General features: G+C 39.1%; 1 protein-coding gene across 22 annotated transcripts in view; it reads left to right on the top strand.

The window, feature by feature from the left end:
* Positions 1-23,769, top strand: part of DLG2 (discs large MAGUK scaffold protein 2) — a 2,103,224-nt gene that overhangs the window by 2,026,874 nt on the left and 52,581 nt on the right. For all 22 annotated transcript variants that reach the window (XM_074400260.1, XM_074400268.1, XM_074400258.1 and 19 more), the window contains one exon: positions 6,953-7,028. In XM_074400260.1, the coding sequence (XP_074256361.1) occupies positions 6,953-7,028 (76 nt within the window). The remainder of the gene's footprint in view (positions 1-6,952; positions 7,029-23,769) is intronic.

Genomic DNA, 23,769 nt, shown 5'->3' on the forward strand with positions numbered 1-23,769 from the left:
ACATCAGTGTATGACTTTATATCTTTTACAAAAATGTTTCTCTACTATAATGTCATTTAGTCATTCCAAAATGAAACCATAAGATGAAGAGTATGAATATTATCACCTTCCCCCTTCTTTTTTTTTTTTTTTTGATGTTGGGAAATAAATTTTATTTAATAAAACATTCCTATTGCATGCTAGACGCTATTGTAAGCCCTTTACAATTATTAATTTAAACCTCATTACAACCCTATGAGTAAGTTGCTATTATTATCCTTATTTTGCAAATGAAGAGATTGAGGCACAGAAAGGTTCATTAATGTGCCTGAAATTGCCCATGTAGTAAGTGATAGAAGTGGAATTTGAATCCAGGCTACAGAATTGCACTTAAGTCATATGCAATCTTGCCCTACAAAGGTACAAAAACAGGAGCTGAAAAAATTCAATTCAGCAAGCATTGCTTGGACAGCATCTGAGTACCAGGCACTATTGCTGGTTCATTGCCTGGAGCCCATCACTTGCGGGACCAGCATGTAACTGTGGCACAGCTACTCTGTGATTAGGGCAATGTCGGCTATATTGTAAAGGCAAGGAAAGTGAAAGGGCAGCAGACAGAGAGTGAATTCCATCTGCTTACAGCACTGATCATGTATTGCACCATGTGCTTTCACATACATGATTTCAGTGTAATCTTCACAAAAAACTCATACGGAAACTGAGGATCAGAGATGTCAAATAACTTACTCAAGAATGCACAGCCAGCCACTGACCAAACCAGTCTCTTTGACAGCAAAGACAGATGGCTTTCCACTATACCAGGAACACCACCCTAGGAGCATTTGCCAAGTAAGGAAGTAGTCAGACAATTTAAGGAGTCTGCCAAAATACAGTGGCAGCCGGGGCTAAGCCTGGACTCAAACACATGCCTTTGTGTTTGAATGTCTGATGTCTCTATGAGCAACTGCAAAGGTTTGAGGCTCTTCTCAGCCCTACAGCTCTCAAGTCTGGTGGCCCACGTTTCAGGGTCTCTTAAGAGGGGAAAAATAGAAGTCCATGTCTTGCTCCCACCTGGCATAAAGGAACTGACCTTGGCAATGAGCACCTGAAATAGAGCACCTGTATTACTTCCCTTTTACAGATAAGGAAATAGGGACCAGTGATGACAAGTGACATCATGGGCAAGATTATCATAATCGTCTTAGTAGCAGCCTATTGTATAGTGGGTTCTTACTATAGATCAGACATTGCGCTAAACAAATTTCTTGTATTCTCTCATTCAACATTCGCTGTAAATTTTTGAAATCTACATTAGCTCTAATTGAATAAACACAAAATTTGAAATCCTAAGAGGTTGAGGACCACCCTAAGTCACAGATCTAATAAGTGCAAGAGGCAGAATTCAAACCCAGGCTGTATGACTTCAAAATCTGGACCGTTAGCATAGAATCACTTTTCTGAGATTACATAGTATGCAAGAGACCCAGCTGGGTTTTGTCCCCTGGTCTCTTAAGCCAAGTGTCTATTCATTGTTCCCCAGTGACTGGTCACCTGGGCTCTCAGATGGCAGCTTATGGCTGGCATTACATTAGAGTTTACTCACCTAGCCTTCAGAGCAAGCCTGTGGCCACTAACGTGGGTGACCTTCCAATTTTTCCTCCAACAGGGCCTGTGGAGCACCAGGAAAGGAACTCCCAGGGACAAATGATGTTCCCACTGTCCAGTTCTCCAAGCATGACCCAATTATGGGTTTGGCCAGAACCTAAAAATGCCAGATGGGAGAGAGGGAGGAGGAGACAGTTGGGCTTATTAAAGCATAGCCATTTGGTGCTCTCTGGAGATGTGAAATGTCAGAATTGATTGCTCAAATTTTGCCATTCCATTTATGGTTTTGGTATTTTGATCAGGGATGAGACTTGGGCAGGGAGGATTATTTCTGCTCAAACAATCTAATTAATTGCTTGAGTTTAAGTGTGAGTGGGGAAGTAAGGCAGTTGTTCTCATTGCGATTTGGTCTGTCTGTTCAGGTGGTCCACCGTTTCTTTAGGTGAAAGCCTTTGGACCTTAATATTTGTTAGTCGAAGTCTTACTGGCCAGGTGCTATCACGCCTGTAATCCCAGCACTTTGGGAGGCCAAGGCGGGTGGATCACGAGGTCAAGAGATCGAGATCATCCTGGTCAACATGGTGAAACCCTGTCTCTACTAAAAATACAAAAAATTAGCTGGGCGTAGTGGTGCGTGTCTGTAATGCCAGCTACTCAGGAGGCTGAGGCAGGAGAATTGCCTGAACCCAGGAGGCGGAGGTTGCGGTGAGCCGAGACCGTGCCATTGCACTCCAGCCTGGGTAACAAGAGCGAAACTCCGTCTCAAAAAAAAAAGAAAAAAGGAAGAAGTCTTATTGAGTAAAACGATGAGAGAAAGTGATGCTCAACTTTCACCTAGATTCTTACCAAGAAAGTAAGTTGTGAAATGGTGAATCACATTTTATGGGAAACACTGGTTATTCAGCAATTCACTTAAACTCTCTGGGCCTTAGTTTTCACATGTAGGTAAAGAACTAGTAACCTCCTTGAGAGTTTTTTTTTTTTTTTTAAACAAAGTCCAACTTTACTCACTCTTAATATCCTTGCAGTCCATTATATACCTTCTGCACTGACTCTTGTTTCAGGAGCTGTTTGATACCTTCTCTTGCTTCCTCTGTTAACTGTTCTTTTGGAAAATCCACATCAAAAGTGATTATTAAAGAGCCCTTGATATTGTTGTTGTCAAAGTTGGAGAGCCCTTCCCCTTTCTTCCATAGCTTCGCTCCTGGCCTGGTGATCTTATCTCGGGAAATATGTACCTTGTGACCATCCAAATGAGTAATAGCCATTTCAAAGCCAACCAGTGACTCAACTAATGAGATTGTCACATTTGTATACAAATCATCTCCTCTCCTTTCAAATATTGGGTGCTTGACAACTTTGATTCTGAACCGTAAATCTCCAGGCTCCCCATCCACGTGAGGTTCACCTTCTCCAATAAAGGGGTATTCCATGCCGTCTCTCACTTATTTATTCATTCAACAAAGGCTCATTAAGCTCCTACTATGTATCCAGTTCATGTTAAGCCCTGGATTATAGCTCTTATAGGTGAAGTCCTTAGCATAGTTTTTTTCACATTTTGAGCTTTTGTTGCCAGAAACAAAAACACTACATGATTTAGAGCCCTATTTTCCAGACAACTCTCATTTCAGCAGTAAACCATTCACATGCATCCCAGAAAGAGCTAGGAGAGAGGAAAGGGCTGAGGCAAGTGAGGAAGATAAGACACAGACAGACACATCCTCTCAAGGAAAGAGGTTTGCAGAGAACTCCGAGAGATTACATAAGAGTTTTATTCACCTACCCTTCATGCAAGCCTCTGTGATGGAAACGCACTATGAGGGTTGCTTGTGTGCTAAGGAGAGAGATCAACTCAAATAGGGATTTAACTAAGCAGATTTCCATGTTTAAAGTAAATGTATTCTGAATTTTGATGTCAACCTGTTATGGTACGCTACTGCCTCGATGATTGTATGCATAAATTTGGTTGTGGTTTATTTAATAATTAATAATATTTATAGCATTCAGGACATTTGGAAGATGGGGATGCCAGGGTACATTGGTTATTATTTATGAAAACCTCAGCCGAGACTTCTAAGGATATGTACGTGCCTTCAAACTGTGGATGCCACATCCAAAATCTCATGTTTATTGATAATTTGGATAAGGCAGGCTTGGGAGGTCCTGAATGTGATTTCCCAAATTGAGTGTCTGTGGACAAACACTGGAGTTAGCTGTTGGAGAATGTGTGTTCAGGCTCTGTGTCTACCGCTTTCTGATCTGACAGGCTTCAAGTCTCAGTTTCTTCAGTTATAAAATGAGATTGGTAATACCTAAATTATTAGGTTATTATGGGTGCCAAATGAGATGATGTAGATGTGAAGGAACTTTGTTAATAATTGTATGTTGCAACTTTAGTGGCCACTTGTATTATTATTATTAATGAAACTTTCAACCCAAATAGGAAGCCTTTCAGCTTCCTTCATGAGTGAACAGGAACTATGTGACCTCCATAAAGCTTCAATTTTAATTTTTCTTTACTTTTTCTATTACCTGTTTGAAGATTAATAATAAACTATAGCAAATGGTGAGAGAGAGAGAAAGAGAAAGAGAGAGAGACTGACTATGTGTGTCTGGCTGACTTAATATACTTTGCAACGTTTTTAAGATTTAAAGGATGAACCACTAAAATCTGCATAATAGAGGCATTTCTCAAGAAAATTGAAAAGGATAAACATAGAAATGGGGTTGGGGTGCAGGGCAAGGGGCACAATTAGAATGCTCTGTCCAAACAGTTCTGAGAGCTGAATACTGAGTTCCTTCTAACATTACGTATGTTTGGAACCTGTGTGAGTTCTGTGGGTTTATGCAGAATTTATTTGCATATCCTGATCAAATAACCATATATTCTCTGCATGCTACAGTCATTTTGGCATCGTTGAATGAACTAGTGGTTTCCCATCATTAGCCCCGTTCAAAAAAGCTGGAATAAAGTTAGAGCTGTAACAACAGTTTTAGAAGAATACAAAGAGATGAATATCAATTATCATTTGCACTTGGATTAAAATCGAGAAAAGGTGATAAAGTGATGAAGCTCAAAGGAAGCATTTTTTCAGTGAGCATTTTCCATTGGGCAGCTTATCTTACCTGAAATCTATCTTGCTTTCTCCTCAACTGTTGTATGTCTGGTGCAAGTAGAAACCTTCGGTGGAACACGTTGTTGTATTTATTTATTTATTTATATTAATTCTGGGGGGAGACAGAGTCTAACTCTGTCATCCAGGGTAGAGCGCAATGGCATGATCTAGGCTCACTGCAACCTCTGCCTCCTGGATTTAAGCAACTCTCCTGCCTCAGCCTCCTGAGTAGCTGGGATTACAGGTATCCCTCACCACATCCAGCTCATTTTTTTATTATTATTTTTATAGAGAGGGCATTTCACTATGTTGGCCAGGCTGGTCTCGAACTCCTGACCTCAGGTGATCCATCCATCTCGGTCACCCAAAGTGCTAGGATTACAGGTGCGAGTCACTATGCCTGGCTTCACATTATTTTAATATATGAAGTTAGATTTTAAAAATTTTGTTCAGCTGTTTCCACTCAGATATTCTACTCTCACAGTGAAATAAATATATTCTGCAATTCCATTCTGTAACTATAGAAACCCTGATCTTCACTGTGTTTCAGTTGGGAACACAAAAGAGCTCTCAGTTAGAAAGGAGTATGCCGTTAATTATTGATCTATGAATAACTTAGATTTCATAAACCGTTGTTTCTGTGAGTTCAGATTTTTTCTTTCTCTTTATCCTTACATCTTTGAAGTAAGAGCTAGCAATATTTAAACAGTAAGTCATGTTAAAACAATGCAATGAATATTATTTTTGCTGGACAATTATTTATTGAGGACTGGCTATAAAACACCATTGAGTGTTATGTGGGCTTGTACCTCAAGGTACATACAACGTTGTATATGCAGTGCAAACATAAGTAAACACAAGGAAATCAAGAGGTAATGCTGACGTGGAGACTGTTCCAGTTAGAAAGGAACAATCATTTCTAACTGGAGGGGCTCAGAAGAATCAGGGAAATATCTAGATTCTTTTCCTCTTTTTCAACCCTGGCCTTCAAACAAGCATGAGTTCAACCAACTCATCTTCCTAATATTTCTCAAGCCATTCCCTCTCCTTCACCCCATTATCATTTCTCATTATTTCTTGCCTGGACTATGGTAACAGCTTCTAAATAGGCGCCCCGCCTCTTCCTGTTCCTTCCTTCCTCCGGTCTGTCTGCTGCCTCGACCAGGGTTATTTAAAAGCTGATCTGATTTTATCACTTCGCTGCTTTATATCCTCTAAGAACTCATGATGATTCCACAAGGAAAAAACTCAAGTCCTTAATGTGGATGGATACCCTTTATAAGGAGCCTGTCACCTCGGTAGCCTCACCTCCCTATCCTGTATACCCACTACATACCCTATATTAGAATCTCTCTGTAATCTTGTAGCTTACTCATACCTTCAGGTTGAGGCATATGTTGTTCCTTCTGTGAAAAATCACTCTGAAATTTCCCTACCAACAAGCTCTTTCTAATCCTTCAATCTCAGACGAATTGACGTTTCCTCCGAGAAGTCCACCCCAGTGCTTTCTACCTCTCCTTTGCGCGCTCCCAGTGAGATAGGTGCTCCTGCTTTGATATCAGCCATCTTGTTCTACAGCATTTTCTGCGTTTGTTTATCCTGCTGTTCTTGCCAAAAGAACATTGCTAAGAACTCGCTGCAGTCATGATTTTAGAACGTTTTCTTTGTTTCCCAGCTCCTTGCTCTATACATGGTAGGTAGTCAATAAGTGTTTAATGAATAAATGAAGTAGCCGGAAAACCATAAATGGGCAGAGATGACAGAAGGACATTGGAGAAAAGGAAAGCTCAAGATTATCTCTAACATGTTTGATTAAAAAGTAAAGCTAAATACACTGGCGTTCTTAAAGAGAAGAGAAAGAAAAAGAAGAAAAGGAGAAGAGAGAAGGGAAGAGGGGAGGAAAAGCTTTTTTAGTCTCCAGTATAGATGTTAATCTTTATGGACTGTGATTTCTTGAAATAAATTTTGATTTAATTATTTAAGCATTTAAATAATAAATATTTTCTTCTATGTCTCTGTCGCTTGCAAATACTGTGACTCTCAGTATATGTATCAGGGTAATTTCAAGGAACATGTTAGAAACAGAGACTTTGTGCCAAGATTTTTTATATGGAACAAAGGAAAGGAAATATTTTAGAATACATTTTCTTTGAGCTGCAAGGATAGGAGGAAAAGGTGTTCTTCACTTAATAAGGAACTTAGTCATAAATGCCTTGTCATGTGACAGACTCCTTATTCTCAATTTGCTTTAGGGTGGAAAGAAAGGAACGTGCCCGATTGAAGACAGTGAAGTTTAATGCCAAACCTGGAGTGATTGATTCGAAAGGGGTAGGTACAAAGTGATGGAAACATCAAGTTCTCTCAGTTGCCATGGATTTAACTGTAATTAACATTTAGGTTTTCAGTAGTAAACAAATTATGTAGCTACCAGACAGTAGAGCACTGTTATACATGTATTGTTGAAGTTAATAATGCCATTTCTGATGAAATGGATTTATGGTAAATATATGTAAACACTGGGAGTAAAGCTGCAAGTGGTTAGCAGAAACAAAGTGTTGATGAAGGTGATGTAATGACTACAATGAAAAATAACAGAATTTAGGTGGTTTTTGTTTCTTTAATTTTTGTCCTTTTAAATTAGTGTTCTAAAAGGATGGATTTTATAAAAAGTTTCTGCTCATCAGAAAATATATCTAGTCTCTTTCACATTAGGAAGCTAAGACAGTGATTATGGAAACATGGATTATCTAATGAATGCATGGATTGTTGTGACAGACATAGAAGATAGAATTACTAAAATTCAGCCATCAAAGTTAGAATATTCACTCACAGATACATATGTACATCTTTTTTAAAATAATAGCTTTATAAGATAAAATTTGCATACAATGTAATTCACCCACTTAAAAAATACAATCCAGTAGTTTTTAGAGTCTTTAGAATTATGCAACCATCACCACAATCAATTTTAGAGCATTTCATCACTCCATAAAGAAATCTTGTATGCATTAATAGTCACCTCCCATTTCCCAATTCTCCCACACCAACCCACCCCAATGTAGGCAACCACCAATATACTTTTTGTCCCTATGGATTTGCCTATTTTGGCTACTTCATATAAATGAAATTATACACCATGTGGTCTTTTGTGACTGCTTCTTTCATTTATGTAATGTTTTCAAGATGCATTTGTGTTGTGGAATGTATAAGTACTTCATTTCTTCTTACTGCCAAATAATATTTTATTGTATGAGTATGCCACATTTAATCTGTTTATCAGTGGAAGGACATTTCAGTTGTTTCCAATTTTTAGTTATGGGTAATGCTACTATGAACATTTGTGTACAAACTTTTCTGTGAACATTTTTTTTTATTGCCATTGGCTGCATGCCTAGGAGTGGGATTGTTGGGTCATATAGTTACTGTATGCTTAACATTTTGAGCAACTGTCAGGCTGTTTTCCAAAGTGTTTGTATCATTTCACATTTCCACAGCAATGAATGAGGGTTCCAATTTCTCCACATCCTTTTTATTATATGTCTTTCTGATTATAGCCATTTTAGTTGGTTTGAAGTGGTATCTCATTGTGGTTTTGATTTCATTTCCTTAGTGACTGTTGATATTGAGCATATCTTCATGTGCTTATTGGCCATTCATATATATTATTTGTAGAAATGTTTATTGAGATCCTTTGCCCATTTCTAAATTGGGTTGTCTTGTTATTGTCGAGTTGTAGAAGTTCTTGATATAGTTGGGTTATTAATCCTTTATGAGATATATGCTTTACAATATTTTCTCCCACTCTTTGGGTTGTCTTTTCAATTTCTTGATAGTGTTCTTTGGTACACAAAAGGTTCTAATTTTGGTGAAGTCCAATGTATGTATTTTTTCTTTTTTTATTTTTGCTTTTGGTGTCATATCTAAGAAACAATTGCCTAATGAAAGTCATGAATATTTATATCATATTTTCTACTAAGAGTTTTATAATTTTAGCTCTTACATTTAGGTGTTTGATCCATGCTGAGTTAGTTTTTATGTATGGTATGAGTTAGGGTTCTCATGTTATTCTTTTGCATATGAATTATCTTCTTATTTTTGGATTGTTCATTGCAAATGTACAGAAATATAATTATTCATATATCATTCTTATATCCTGCAACCTTGCTAAAGCCATAATTTTTTAGTGAATTCCTCAGAGTTTTCTATATACAAGATGTACATGCAAAAAGGGAGAGCTTTGCGTCTTTCTTTCAAATATGGATGCCCTCTTTCCTTGCCTAATTGCACCAGTTAGAACCTTCAGTATAATGTTAGATAGAAATGGCAAGAGCAGCCATTTTTGTCTTATTTCTGAGATTGGGATAAATGCATTTGATCTTTCACCATGAAATATGATGTTAGCTGTGGCTTGTATAAGCTTTTAAAATCTATTCTTTGAAGAGATAATACTAGTATCTTACTGCTGTGTTGTAAAATAACTTTCCCAATCTTCTCTCTTTCTGTTCTTTTTTTCTTCATATCTTTTCCTTTGCCTTTCTAGCCTGACAATTGTAGCTTGTGAATATCATGTAGAACCACAATTTATGGTCAGTTGCTGTCACCATGAAAAACCAGAAGAAGAAAAGCTTATCATTTCTCAGGGATTTTGAGGTCCAAATCACAGCACTGCCCTTTCTATTTTTAAGTAGAAGAATCATAAGATAGACCAGTCATTGACATAATAATTTATCCTCCCCGAAAATATTCAAGTGAAATGAAAATGTATGGAAACATAGGATGTCATTTTAAATAGAAGTGAGGGTATGTGACATAAAGTTCTTTCAAGAAATTGCTACTTGTACATAAGAGTTAGGGTCTTTTTTCATGATTCCTGTTGGGAATTTAAGGATAGACCTCCTATTTGTTTGAGATAAATGGATAGACAGACAAATAGAGTTGCATATATGTGACAGAATTTTTATTGAATACCTAACATGTACCAGATGTAGGACTAGAACTTTAGAGGGACACAAAGTATAACATAGGCCCTTTTCCCCAAGAGCTCCTAACATCAGTGAGACGCTAGGTATCTTTTCAGTAAGACTGAAATGTATCTGATGTGCTTTTTAATCATACATGTTAAACACCATTAGGTATTTGCCAACAAACAGGATGTAAATTCTAGGACTTGGCTATTGAAAGAAAGGAGTAATCTGGGAGGGGAAGCCCTGAATGGAAAATCAGAAGGGTCAATAACCTGGGTTCTGGTTTCAGCTCACTACTGAGCCACTATTATTCTTTGGGTCTTATTACCAAAATAGAACCTTTAAACTGCATCAGAGATATCAAACAAGTTTCAACTCCTATGTAGACTAATGGATTGATAGTTTATATCTGGTGTATTGTTTTGAAAAAGGATTCTGAGGCCATATAGGATCACAGAAGAAAAAAAGAGTGGCATGATTGAGTCATCTTTGCCAGATTCGATGATTTTTTAGGGTGCCTTACGTTAGTAACTCTCCGTGAGATTTACTCATGCATTAATTGGTAATAAATCAAAGTTTTCCAAATTCCTATGAGAAAATACATCAGTAAGAAGACTTGTCCAGAAGTAGAAAGCAAAGGACCATTAACAAGAGATAAAATGCACTGAGGAAAGGAGAGAACAACTCTCTGGAGAGTTGGGAAAGCTGGGTCAGGAGATTGATTCACCGTGAACTAAAGGCAAGGACTATAGGAATAAGTCAGAGTAGGATAACGGGGTATTTTAAATAACCTTTTCATTAGCCGGCATTTTCAGAGCATTGTGAAATGTCTTGAGGAGTTCAGAGTAAAAGCCAAGGTTACTGCCCTGGAGGAGCTTAGATTCAGTTCGTATCTGTGAAAGCAGGCTGTGACAAGAGCCTTATTAGTAGTATGTACATGAGCTAAAAGAATTTAAATTAACAGTCACAGGAATGGCCAGAGAGCACTTTATAGATGAACTTGGACTTTAATGTGACTGTCAGTGCTTGGGTTACTTTTCCAGAACTCTTCATTGATTGCAATAACATTGAGTGCTGCAAAACAGTAGGCACTATGCTAGGTGTCTTGTGTTGCAGCAAGTGTGTGTGTGTGTGTGTGTGTGTGTGTGTGTGTGTGTTTGTGTGTGTGTGTGTGTGTCTGTGTGTGTCTGTGTGTGTCTGTGTGTGTGTGTACAAGATCTTACATCGCAACAAGCTCAAAAAGAGAAATATAGGCAGGCAAACAATGATAATACACCATCACTGATGTTTTCCATAAATTTAAAGAATGAACAGTCTTCATTTTAAAAATCAGGAGACTAAGCTTCAGGAAGATTAACTAGCTTGCCTAAGATCACACAGTTGGTAGGTGCAAGCATCAGGTTGAGATCATTTTGACAACAGAAGCCTGCCCTTTCCATTACTCCACAATATACCTGATTCTGTTGAAGCCAGGGGAAGTAGAGCATTACAAATTATGCCTTAGGTAAGAGAGAAGGCTTCAAAGAGGTGATATTTGAATGAGATCTTGAATTTTCAGTAGCAGTTTGCTACATACAGAGGAAAGAGCATGAACATGGTAGTGGAAATCACAGGCATGTTGGAATAGGGTCAAGCAAGTCAAGGACACCAGTGCCCAAAGGTCGTGGTGAGAGTTGTAGCAAACGGGGTTGACAAAGAAGATCAGAAAGGCCAGAAAGCTTGTATGCAAAGCCTGGCTATGAGGTTGGAAGCTTTCTGGATTTTGAAAGTATACATGAGGAAATCTGAGGTTCTTCATTTGAAAGTGCTCATTTGCTACAAATGAAATAGCCAGGATTTCTATCCACTCTGTATGCCTTTAGTCCATGTCTACACACGCAAAGAAAGGTGGGCTGTTGTGTCAGTAGCCTAGATAAGTCCAGCCTATGCAGACCCGAAAACTTCAAACAGCCATCTATTTGGACAGGTCTCCTTAAGACCCATCCGAGTGCCCCAGATCTCAATGCAGTTAAGTTCCCCTGGGAATGTGTATTAAGTTCCTAACAAGTCTCTCGTCAAACCAGCCTCTGGTGAAAATTTAAGCACCCCTTAAATTTTTTTTCTTGTCCTTGTACCTTCTTTTTAAAATCAATTTCGTTATTTACCAGCCATTCTGTTACTTATTGAGAGGTTTAGGAAATGGCGTAATCTTCAGAATCAAGCTGTTCTGCATTGAAAACTCAATGACCATTTAGTGATTTATGCTAATTTTTTAAGTCTATAATTTAATAAAGGGAAATATGTATAAGAGAGAATATGAGAGAGCTATCAGTATCTTTACTATATGTCAGCAATGTGTGATGTATAAGTGTCCCTTTTATGTTGTAAACCCTTTCTAAAGTGTGGTATGGTATAAATAAATAAATAGTCCTATTTATCCTTGGGCTGGGACAGAGCAGAGATGATAGTTGTTATTTGAAGTAATATGAGTATCCACTATAAAAACCCAGACAGTTTATATACACCTCTTTTAAAAAAAAAAAAAATATTGTGGCTAGGCACGGTGGCTCACGCCTGTAATCCCAGCACTTTGGGAGGCTTAGGTGGGTGGATCGCAAGGTCAAGGGATCGAGACCATCCTGGCCAACATGGTGAAACCCCATCTCTACTAAAACGACAAAAATTAGGAGGGTGTAGTGGTGCATTCTTGTACTCAGGAGGCTGAGGCAGGAGAAGCACTTGAACCCAGGAGGCAGACGTTATATTGAGCCGAGATCACGCCACTGCACTCCAGCCTGACAACAGAGCAAGACTCTGTTTAAAAAAAACAACAACAACAAATTTGTAGAGACAGGGTTGCTCTCTGTTGCCCAGGCTGGTCTCGAACTCTTGGGCTCAAGCAGTCCTCCTGCCTTGGCCTCCCAAAGTGCTGAGATTACAGGTGTGAGCCACAGTGCTTGGCATACATTCATCTCTTAATCACCATTAGACTTCAAAGGAAATCATTTATTTCCCCTTTATAGATTTAAAGAAAGTGAGGTTTAGAAAGGTAAAGAAACCTGAATATATGTCTGACTGATTCCAAAGTTCATAATCTGTTTACTATAGCATGCTTTCTTCTTTATTAAGATCATGTAACACTTGTGCAATTTAAGAAAAATAAAGAAGTAAATTGAATGGGTTTAGCTTTGTCAAAATTTAACGTGGGCATAAACTTAAATCTTGAGAGGGAGAAGATGGTTTTCCTGGATGATGCACATCTTTCTGAAGAAGAACATTCTCAAGTAAGCTCAGAAATACACATTTTTATGTGTATTTAAAATAAACATGTTTTCAGTGCAGAAAAGGAGATTCCAGCTTGGAAGGAGAAAATTTGGATTAGGGGGCCTTGAAGGATTAGGGAGATAGGGACTGGGGTTAGGAGTAAGATACAGGGTAAGTATGAAATAAAACATGGTTCACTTCCATTGCAAGGAACAGTTTATGAAGGCAAATAAAAGGACTCAGAACTGGAAAGTTAGACTCAAGACAGTTCTGATGCCTAAAATTTCCCAGGACACTTATACTGTATCCTGTAAGCAATAAAGAATTTTAAGGGTTGTGGCCAACCAGACCAGGTGATTTTCTCTGGGCTAATATGCTGAAGGTACCAGTATCATCACCTATACATGCTGCATTATGAGGTCCTTCTAGGCAAAGAGCTGAACCCACACATCTTTGTGCCCCAGCACCTAGTACGATGTCTACCTGAAGCATACTAGCTACTCAGTGCATTCTTTTTAGAGCAATGGGAATGGAATGTTCAGAGTGGATTTCTAAGAGGTCAATCTGGCAACTGTGGGAAGGAAAGGTTGGAGGAGAGAGAGAGACTGAAGTGGGAGATGTTTGAGAAAGCCATTACAGTATTCCGAGTGTAATATTCCAAAAACCTGAGCTTAAAACAGTGGCCATAGGTAAGCGAAATAGGAAATCCTTTCTAAAGAGATCAGAGAGGACTATCATCTTTGGACATTTGTCCGGATTGTTCCTTGTAATATTCTATTTCCTTTTCCAAAGCCTTAAGCTGTCTTTAAGAGGAGATGTTGATTATGAGAGAGGGGATGAGGCAGAAGCTACAGTGATTGGGTGACAGCAAACTCCCAAAATCAAACTGCAGCTGGCATTGGGAAATCTCATTTCTATTTCGTAGATTCTTAGAACTTTCCATATGGCTGTTGACTTCATTTACAAATGAAGAAACTGAGAATCATTTCTCTGGGACACACAGAGAGCTGGTAGCAGAGCCTGCCATTGTGTCATTCATCAAAAAATCATTGTGACAGTCAGTGTTGCGTTAGCAAGATGGGAATTATATTTGCTTCACCCGAATGAGTTATGGAGATTGATTTTGTAACACCTTCAAAGTGACATTTTGACAAAAGAAATGTCATTACCGCCCTCAAAAGAAAGCTCTTTAATGGAGCTGGTCTTGGAATGGCCAGAGCCAGGCAAAGATCTCAAATGTCCAGAGGTGACCTAGAGATCCACAGAGGAGAGGTGGGAGGAGAGCCATACTGCCGCGCTGCAGGGGGCATCAGGAAGGCAGGCTTTGCCCTCAAGGTGAATAAACTCAGAAGAGGCTGCTCCTAGATGTCTTTATTATTACTTCTCTTATTCCAGGCCGTCTAACACCTTCCGCTCTGGTCTTCCTGGCTCACCTTTCCTCTTGGATTCTTTCCCTATACTGCATGCAGTGTGGTTTTAACCAATCTTACGTTATTATATACAAAGAACAAAGGTAGGCATGTGTCCAGGGAATTTTGCAGGTTCAGTAGCCCAACATGAGGACACCTTCTAACTTGTTACATTTTCTTCTGAAAGTGATAATCATATCTAGCCAAACTTTGAGTTCACATGTCCACTGAGAACCACCTGAGCCAGCACACAGATAATTGACTGATCCAGATGTGCTGTTGGCTTTTCTGTAAATGATTCTCGGAGGGGATCCCAGTCAAGTCTGCATATCTGCGACACATTAAGGTTGGGTCCTACGTAAACCCTGAAAGCCGATGGAACCCAAGGAGCATTTGGGGATGAAAAAGTACATATTTTACATGTTCCTCATAGTCTGTTTCTTTGTCTCAAGTTGCTGATGAGGAAACTGCCCTTCTATGGAATGGCATGGAGAATAAACTACATTTGTTACGTATTTTTGTGCACATGCATTTCTGGGTAATCATCTACCACTTGGGTACCGAAAGCACTACCGGTGAAAATGCCAACTTAATCGGCACCTTAAATACAAAATGTATGATAAGTTATAACTGAAAAATCTGTCCTCCACTGTACGTGCATGCATGCACACATGCGCGCGCGCGCGCACACACACACACACACACACACACCTGTGTTACATAATATACTTTAGTTTCTAAAAGAAATATCATTCAAAATGAGCCTTGAAGAATCAGTAAAATCTAGTCAGGTATAAAAGGATGAAAAGAGTGTTGTTGGCAGAAATCAGGAAACAGCCCAGTGTGCTCAGGGAAGCCAAGGAAGCTTAATATTACATAAGTACAAAGCTTTAACTGTCCAGAGATAAAGCAGACAAGTTGGAAACCAGGTCATGAATGGCCTCCATCTTGAGGGAAGTGGAAAGCCTTGGGAGGAATTTAGCAGAGTTTAGATTAGAGATTAGCATATTACTTTGCTGCAGTGTGAAATAAATTTCCAGAGGGAAGCAGCTCCGGAAGGCAGGGGTCCATTTCAATAAGGCAGGTAAGACATGAAGACCTGACCCAGGATGGCAGAATAGCTGTGGAGAAGAGAGAAGAAACCAGAAAATTTTAACAGAAAAAAAAAAAAGTGTAGCCTGCAGCATGTACATCAGAATCAGCTGAGGTGCTTATTAAAAATGGAGATTATCAGGCTCAGCCCCTGTCCTGCAGGATCAGAATCTCTGGGGATGGGAGCAGGAAAGCTGCATTTTAACAAGCTCCTCAGAGATTGTGTTAGGCATGCCACTAAGTTGAGACATGCAGGCACAGCGGAAAAATTTGATATCAGACAGAATAACCAACTTCTATCAATTATCATAACTTATCTAAGCCTAATTTATAAAAATAGAAATCATATTAAAAGATATAATGTATGTAAAGTAGTTAGAAACATTAGTCTACCTTTTGCCCACCCCAACCTACAAGCACATACATCTTAAACTCTCCCCCTTATAAGACTAGAATGGGCAACTTCCTAACAGTATTCTTTTCTTTAGATTCCAAATCTCCTTTTGCACAGGGGAAGAAGGGAGAGTCGCCAAAACTTTGCCCTGCATGCATGTGTGTAAGGGGTGTTTTTGACCACGTGCTTCTTTGGCTGGGGAGAGAAGTTACCACTGGCTGACTCTAATGGGCAGGAAGGTGAAGCATGGCAGCAGGGCTGATTTCTAAACCCTCCCCCTTCCCCTGCCATTGGCTGCAAATCCGGATAGTTTCTGAGTTCTCTGCTGTCTTGCGTAGCTACCTGTAGGAATTTCCAGAAGAACACACTTGATCAGGGCTTATTGCTTTGGAGAACCATTGCATCTCATTCAAGATACCAGTTAGTCTTAACGTCTGTGGATTTGTTATTTTCTGCATATTATTTTTATAAGCCTTGCTCATTGGCTCCTAACAGTAATCCTGTGAGGTAAATATTATAAATATGCCCATTTTGCAGATGAGAAAACTGAAGTTTAGAAAGGATAGGTAAATTACCCAAGCTCCTACAGCTATTAAGTGGCAGAACCGGGCCCTGCATGATAACATATTGTTATTATGCAAGCAAATTGAAATAAATGATATTTTTAAAGATTTTTACATATGAAGTAATTCCAGATTCATTACCATAGTTAATTCTATCCATTCAAGTAGTGATGGTAAGACCAAAGTAATATAAATAGGAGATATGTAATATATGGTTACATAATATAAATAACAAGTATGGTTTTATCGGATGAGAACACTGAGCTTTTGTTAAATTTTCTTCTCATGATTAATATAAGGTAAGTGTTATTCAGAAAATTTAGCTCAGCCCGTTTCTACTTTGGGAATTATTAATGAATAAATTCTGATTTACTATAGGCCTTCCTTTCATCTGACTCTGAGGTAATAGGCCTACAATCATACCTTTGAGCTTGCAGGTTTCACGTTGCAAAGCTAAAACGTCAACACTAAAAAATAAAGATGCAGAAGTGAATGTCCCATCATCTGGCTTCCTCACTATCGTAATTATAGCCAGACTTTTAGCAAGTAAAAATAATATATCTTGCCTCTTAACTCTACACTGTGTTTATATGTGGGGGAAAGTTGTTTTTTTTTTTTTTTAAAGTAGCTCATGTCATGTCAGAAAAGAATTTCAGCAACAGCTTCCAATATGTTTTTAATATTTATAAAAATACCTGATTACTTTGCCTTTTGATTTTTAAAGAAGGTAGGCTCTAAAATTAGACTGTCCTATTCTTTGATTACTTTGCTTTTTGATTTTTAAAGAAGGTAGGCTCTAAAATTAGACTATCCTATTCTTAACTTTTCTAACTATATGACCTGGAGCAAATAGCTTCTCTTTCTGAGAAGTGATTTTTCAACTATAATAATAAACTCTGGCGAATAGATAGCAAGTTTCGTGAAGACCAGGACTATGACTTATCTGGGGCCTGAAAGAGTTCATGGCATTCAGCCAGCAAGTATTGAATTAAATAATGTCAGAATAAAGAACGTGGTGTCTAGGAGAAAAATCAGGTAAATTAGAAGGCACAGCTCACATTTTTATTTTCTTTATTTATTTTTTGCTATAGCTTGTGAACCAGATAATTTACTGTTGCCTTTAGAGAAAGATTCTCTTGATCCAAGTGTTACTTCCTTTCATTTCAATAAATAGGTTTCGAGTTCCCTCTCCATGCGCTATATACTGCCCTGGCCACTGGGTGGAGACATAGATGAGTAAGACCCCACCTCTGCCATCCCAAGGTTCTTTCTGGTGCACACCACACACATACACAGACACACAGCTATAGCATAAGGCAAAAGAGTTTAGCAAGACATCAACAGTGTCTTAATGAGTATTCAAATGGAAAGAGCCTCCTCCATGTGACAGCAATTAAAAAGGGTTCCAAGAAAAGGTAGCATTTTAGCTAAGTCTATGAGGAGTTGACAACTACAGAGTAAGTGTACTTTCACACTTAGAAAACAGCAAGAGCAAAAATAAACTAATAGATGCTATCGGTGACCAGCAAGTATTCCATCAGATGAGAACACACAGTGGGGCAGTGGTAAGGTTATAAACGTAGCTCGAGGCCCAATATCAGAGGGCATGAAGTATTCCTTTAAATTTGTTGAGGAGGCGACTCGTTGGGTCCTGGGGAGCCCTTAAATGTTATTGGATGGAGGAGTGGCAGGCTGTGAATAAAGAGGCTGACTCTTGCTGGGAGGATGAATGGTGGAGACCTGGGAGTGAATGGAGTAGGGAGACACCTACAGGAGGACATTGGGATGAGTCGGGGGAGAAATCACCGTGGCTGCAACCTAGGATTGAAGAGAGTCCACAGATGGCAATGGCACGTGGCAGAGACTGTTAAAAATGCCATTCATGAATATGTGGGGGATCCTCAACAGAATGAGTTACCAGTTGGTAGAGAAGAGGTAAAAGGCAAATGGTGCAAAGTAAGTGCCTACTAGGAAGACGGTGGAAGGGAGAATAAACTTGGCAGAGCTCAGACTAAAAATTAAAATTGTGTGTATGCTTTTAGATCTATCCTCTAGCAGGTATCTCTCCAACACCTCACCCCAGGACATTTGCCTTACCTGCCAAATCAACTCTGCAGCATTTAGTCATTGCTATGTGTTATCAGAAATCAATGACGGTTTATGCATGATACTGGAATAACCAGCCAATTAAACGCAAAACCAACCCAGGACAGAATAAATAAAATTGTCACTAAAATAAACTTTTTAAAATTGAAACCAATTTTATATATTGTCTGCCAGGTTAAAACCAGGAAGCTGGCTGTGATAAATCCAGTCCTACCCCAGGACTAAAATTCTTTGTGGATACTGAAAAATAAGCCCTTCTATTTCCAGAGCGCTTTGGTACCTTATCCATTTCATAAATAGGGAGGCAGGGTCAGAGGAAATAAGTGACCCATCTGCAGTCACACAGCCAGACACTGTTCTTTGGAGGCCCATGAATATTTATTTAGTATACAGTTTCATTTCATTTGTGAAGGTTTACAAGACGTCTTTCATGTCCAGCACTCTTCTAGCGCCTGGAGGAAAACTAGGACGCCTAAGCCTTTGCCCTTGCTCTTAGCAAACATTAAATGGTCTGGAAAAGATTTGGATTTCCTTTGAAGTTGGCACTCCCGATCCATGATCTGTTCTTTATAGGCAGTCAGCAATCTTAGTATTAGTAAGTACTACAACGAACCGGTACAACAAACCTAGTACAAACTAGAACAACAAACTTAGTACGTAGCCATCTCAGCTATGCCACTGGCCATGTCATATGAAACAGATTACTCCTCTGTAAAGTGGGACATGTAAGGGGGTAAACTTGCCTCATTAAGATGTGAGCGACGTCAGAGTCATAGAATGAAGGCTATTGAGTCAAATCAAAATTATACTTCTCAAGAAAAACATCCATGTGTAGCCCACTCTGTCTGTCTGTCTGTCTGTCTGTCTATCTATCTATCTATCTATCTATCTATCTATCTATCTATCTATCTATCTATCTTTCTGTCTACCTACCTATCTATCTACCTACCTATCTATCTATCTATCTATCTTTCTGTCTACCTATCTATCTGTCTATCTATCTATCTATCTATCTATCTATCTATCTATCTATCTATCTTTCTGTCTACCTACCTATCTATCTACCTACCTACCTATCTATCTATCTATCTATCTATCTATCTATCTTTCTGTCTATCTATCTATCTATCTATCTATCTATCTATCTATCTATCTATCTTTCTGTCTACCTACCTATCTACCTACCTATCTATCTATCTATCTATCTTTCTGTCTATCTATCTATCTATCTATCTATCTATCTATCTATCTATCTATCTTTCTGTCTACCTACCTACCTATCTATCTATCTACCTAGCTACCTAGCTATCTGTCTTTTCTGTCTATCTATGAGAACACAGTAAGCACCATAAATCTGCCACCTAATGTGAAAGCATGAAACAATGAAAGGTATATCATGACTAAGGATTATGATTTGTGCCTTTCTGCGTACTTGAAGTCCCTGAACGAGAAAAGGGGGAAAGTGATTTCCATGCAGCCAGGGCTATTCGTATACATAGGTAACAATGGGGAAGCTATGAGAAACATCTTTTATTTGTTAGTAGTGATAAACATAATGCAGTTTCCACTGATTCACAGAGTTCTGAGAAATTTAAGTGACACAACTACAAACAACTTTTCCAATGGCTGTCTCAAATGTGTTACAAGCACTTGTCAGTAGAAGCGCAAGTCTATCTCACTTGAAAGGAAGTAAAAAGTTTGCAGATATGCCATTCGCCTTTTATGTTTTGACAACTTCATGAACATTTGTAAAGATATCACTAACACTTACTGAAACCGATTTTTGAGCACTCCGGATGTGATGGTTTTTCCTGGAAGGCCCCAGGAAACCACCATTTCGCTCTGTAATTGGCTTGTGCTCACCTACCCAAAGACTTAATACTATAATGAATTTGATCCATGAGGTCAACGTGAGTGACAAACCTTCTCACTGCTCATTCATGGAGAAGGCATCCTGTGAATACCTCCCAAGTCTGCTGCATCTAGGTGGAGTGGAGTGCTAGCAGACTAAGCCCAAACGATGGTCAGAAAAAGGCACCTATGAATCTATGATTGCTAATGAATGGAATGATTGCTTTGTTACAGGTAGAAGCTCCCCACCACCCAGCTCATCCCATGAGCTGTCTGAACTTCTGTGTTTACCCCCTTCTCAGTTATAGGCAAAGCTCACATTTGGCAAATAAAGAATTTGACTTTGATTAGTGTTTTTGAAATGTGATAACAATACAACTGATGTTTTTTGAAGATTATATATAAGCCAAGCATTTTTGCTAAATATAAGGATTTTTCTCGTTAAACGTTCACAAGAATCCCATTAGATGAGGAGTACATAGGGTCTCCTTTTAAACAAAGTAATATTTCCGGGCACATCTGCCCCCAAGTGTTGACTAAGTCTTTTTATGATGACGTTACCTAAGTACATTAAAAAAAAAATTAAATGCAAGTACCTTATACTTATAGCTCGCATATTGTCTATAATGTTCAAATAATTGACAAATTAAACACCATGTATGTAGCATTGGTGTATTGTAACAACAAAATTCAAAATCACAGCATTAATGGGATTAGTGATATTTTAGTAAAACCAAATCTTCTTCCTCAGCATAATCATAGTTGTGGCTGCTGTGTGGAAGTTTTGGAGTTGCACCTGCAGAGAGTTAGCAAAGAGTCAGTTCTTTCACTGCTGTTTCTCTACAGTGCAGCCCACTGCAGAACCACTGCACAGGCCCCATCTGTGTCATACTCCATGCCATTTACCCCGCCCCTAGTGCTGAGACTGCCACCTTGGAGTCGTTGAGTGAGTAATTATGGACCTCAGTTATGCTACAGATACCCTCTGTGGCTGCTCTCTCTGCCCTGTGTTTGAGTTTCTGACCCACACTTGGGTTTTCTTGCCCAGTTGCGCAGTGCTCCACTGTACCCTTGGCACTGTCAGCAGATAGCTGCCTGGAGCAGCCCCTCAGTCTGGCCCCCTCCCACATTGAATTTGCTGTTTTAAATCTACTGTGGGCTAAAAATACCCAGGAACAAGCTTCTTTTTTTGTTTATCTTTAATTCGCATTTTTACCATTTTAAATTGCATCTCACATAGTATACATACACACACTCATATATATACACACTTAGGCATATATATCTATGCCTAAGTGTGTATAAGCTTTTTCTAATTTGCATAGGCACTTTTTGCCATTGGAGGGCTGAGTGTAATATTTGGCAAAAAAAAATCAATGCTTATGTAATAATAATAAAAAGACCTATCATTTATTGAGCATTTACCATGCTAACCCCTTTCATGCCTGGTTGCATTTAGAACTATAACAGGCTACGATGTAGGTAACAGCATCCCATTCCCTTGAAATCTTTACATAGCGGATATTGCTGTCAAATAAAGTAACTTCTACTAGAATGAGCTCCACTTACATGAGACTTAAGAAAAAGCAGAGAGTAATAATGTTATTTATTAGATACAATTTTCCCAGCACTGTGCTAAGTACTGCAGGTGCATTTATTCATAAGTGGAATGCAGTTGTTATGTGAATGGCATGTCCAATCAAGGTGCAAAAATTCCTCCCCAGGCAGAGGAAGCATTGAAGGAAAACAATAGCATGTTCTCTCTGGCTTTAAAGTGACAATTGGTCACAATAACAGGCTCACTTCAGGATCACTAGTGTCTAGACAGAAATAAAAATGAACCTGCTGGGCTGTGAAGTCAGTATGGATAGGAAAGGAGTGTGGAGGGGGCGTTCTCAAAAAGTAGTCCGGGGGGCAGTTTGAAGATGTTTTATTACCTTGGAGTGTGTTTATATGTCTTCATGGCTTTTATCTCGAAAATCTTAAAGGAATTTAAATCCTAGCCAAGTGAGGATCTATACTTTTTTATCAGCTAGTATTCCAAGTTTAGCAAGCAATGTTTGATTTTTCTCTTCAAAAAAAAAAATGAATGGTCCAGAAACCTTTGACCCACTCACATGTTCTCACATTATAAATGTGATGCACTCCTCGGACTGGCCCTGCATGTCATAGAAAACACAGTTCACTTGCATTTAGCATCTGAAAGGCACGTCAAGGAAATGTTTAGATGGGAGACACAGTGTAGGCTAGACCAAAGAGCCTGAGAGAGAAAACAAGGGGCCTGTGTCCTCCCACGCCTCCACTGTCCTCCTGCATGACCCCTCTCTAGTGAGAGTCCTAATCCCTGTGATGCATCCTAAAATGGGACCACAGGGTAAGGGCTAGGAGTCTCAGCTGTAATGGATTTGCCTCTATTTGCAAGTTACCCCGCCTTTCAATGAGCAGGAAGTGAGAATTATTCAGTCAGTCACAACATTACAATGAATGCTGTTTCTTATTGCACTGTATTTATTGGTTTGTCCTCACTTCTAGGACATGAGTGCTGCAAGTGACCTCTTGTGCTCTGAGTCTGGAGTTGGCATCAGACAGTGGGGGGCAAAGAGCACACTGTCAGCTCCTGAAACTGAGTCATCATCCAAGAGGGTAAAGCTGAATACCTCTCCTGTCTGAAGGAGAGAAGGGAGGGAGGGAATGGGGAGAAGCAGAAAGAAGGAACATTTCATAGTGTGGAATCTGAATGCTTTGAAGGACCTTCAGGGTCATTTCACTTTAACTCCCTGATGGACTAAACAGGAAGCTGATGTTCAGGAAGCAGAAGTGACTTTCCTGAACTCACATAGAAAAGGAGGACCCCAGCCAGACCCAAGAATCTTGCCTCTGATTTGCAGCACATTTATAGCTTAACTGTTTGCCTGCTCACCTTCAGTAGACATTAACCCCACAAGCAAAGCATTTTGTTTGTGTTGGTTCACACTATATTCCAGCCCCCAGTGTGAACCTCCATACTACTCACCCAAGAAATAATTGATGAACAAAGAGATGAACCAAAACTTGAGCACAGGTCTCGTATCTCTCAGCCCTTTCAGCTTGTGCTTTCTCCCAGGACATCTCTGATATGCCTTGTGAGTTTTTAACAGTATGTTAAGTGGGCATTGTATCGAAAGTACAAACTGTTCCAAATAAATCTCTTCAACCTGAATATTCTTTGTCTATAAACCTTACAACATACACTAACTCACAGGTGTATTTCTTGATTCAGTCTTGAAATGCGAGCAAGGTTAATTTGACTTAGACCAAAGAAATGGCTTGTTTTTAAGTCTGTGGAATGAAGCACCATGAGGAGTAGTCAAAGGGGAAAAAAGCACTGTGAATTCTGCCTTTTGAAGTAGGCATGTAGCTACCGTATTTCTGAAAGTAATTTGTGATAGAGGAAGGAAAATACAGTCT

The sequence above is a fragment of the Saimiri boliviensis genome, chromosome 6, assembly GCF_048565385.1.
Source record: "Saimiri boliviensis isolate mSaiBol1 chromosome 6, mSaiBol1.pri, whole genome shotgun sequence".
NCBI lineage: Eukaryota > Metazoa > Chordata > Mammalia > Primates > Cebidae > Saimiri > Saimiri boliviensis.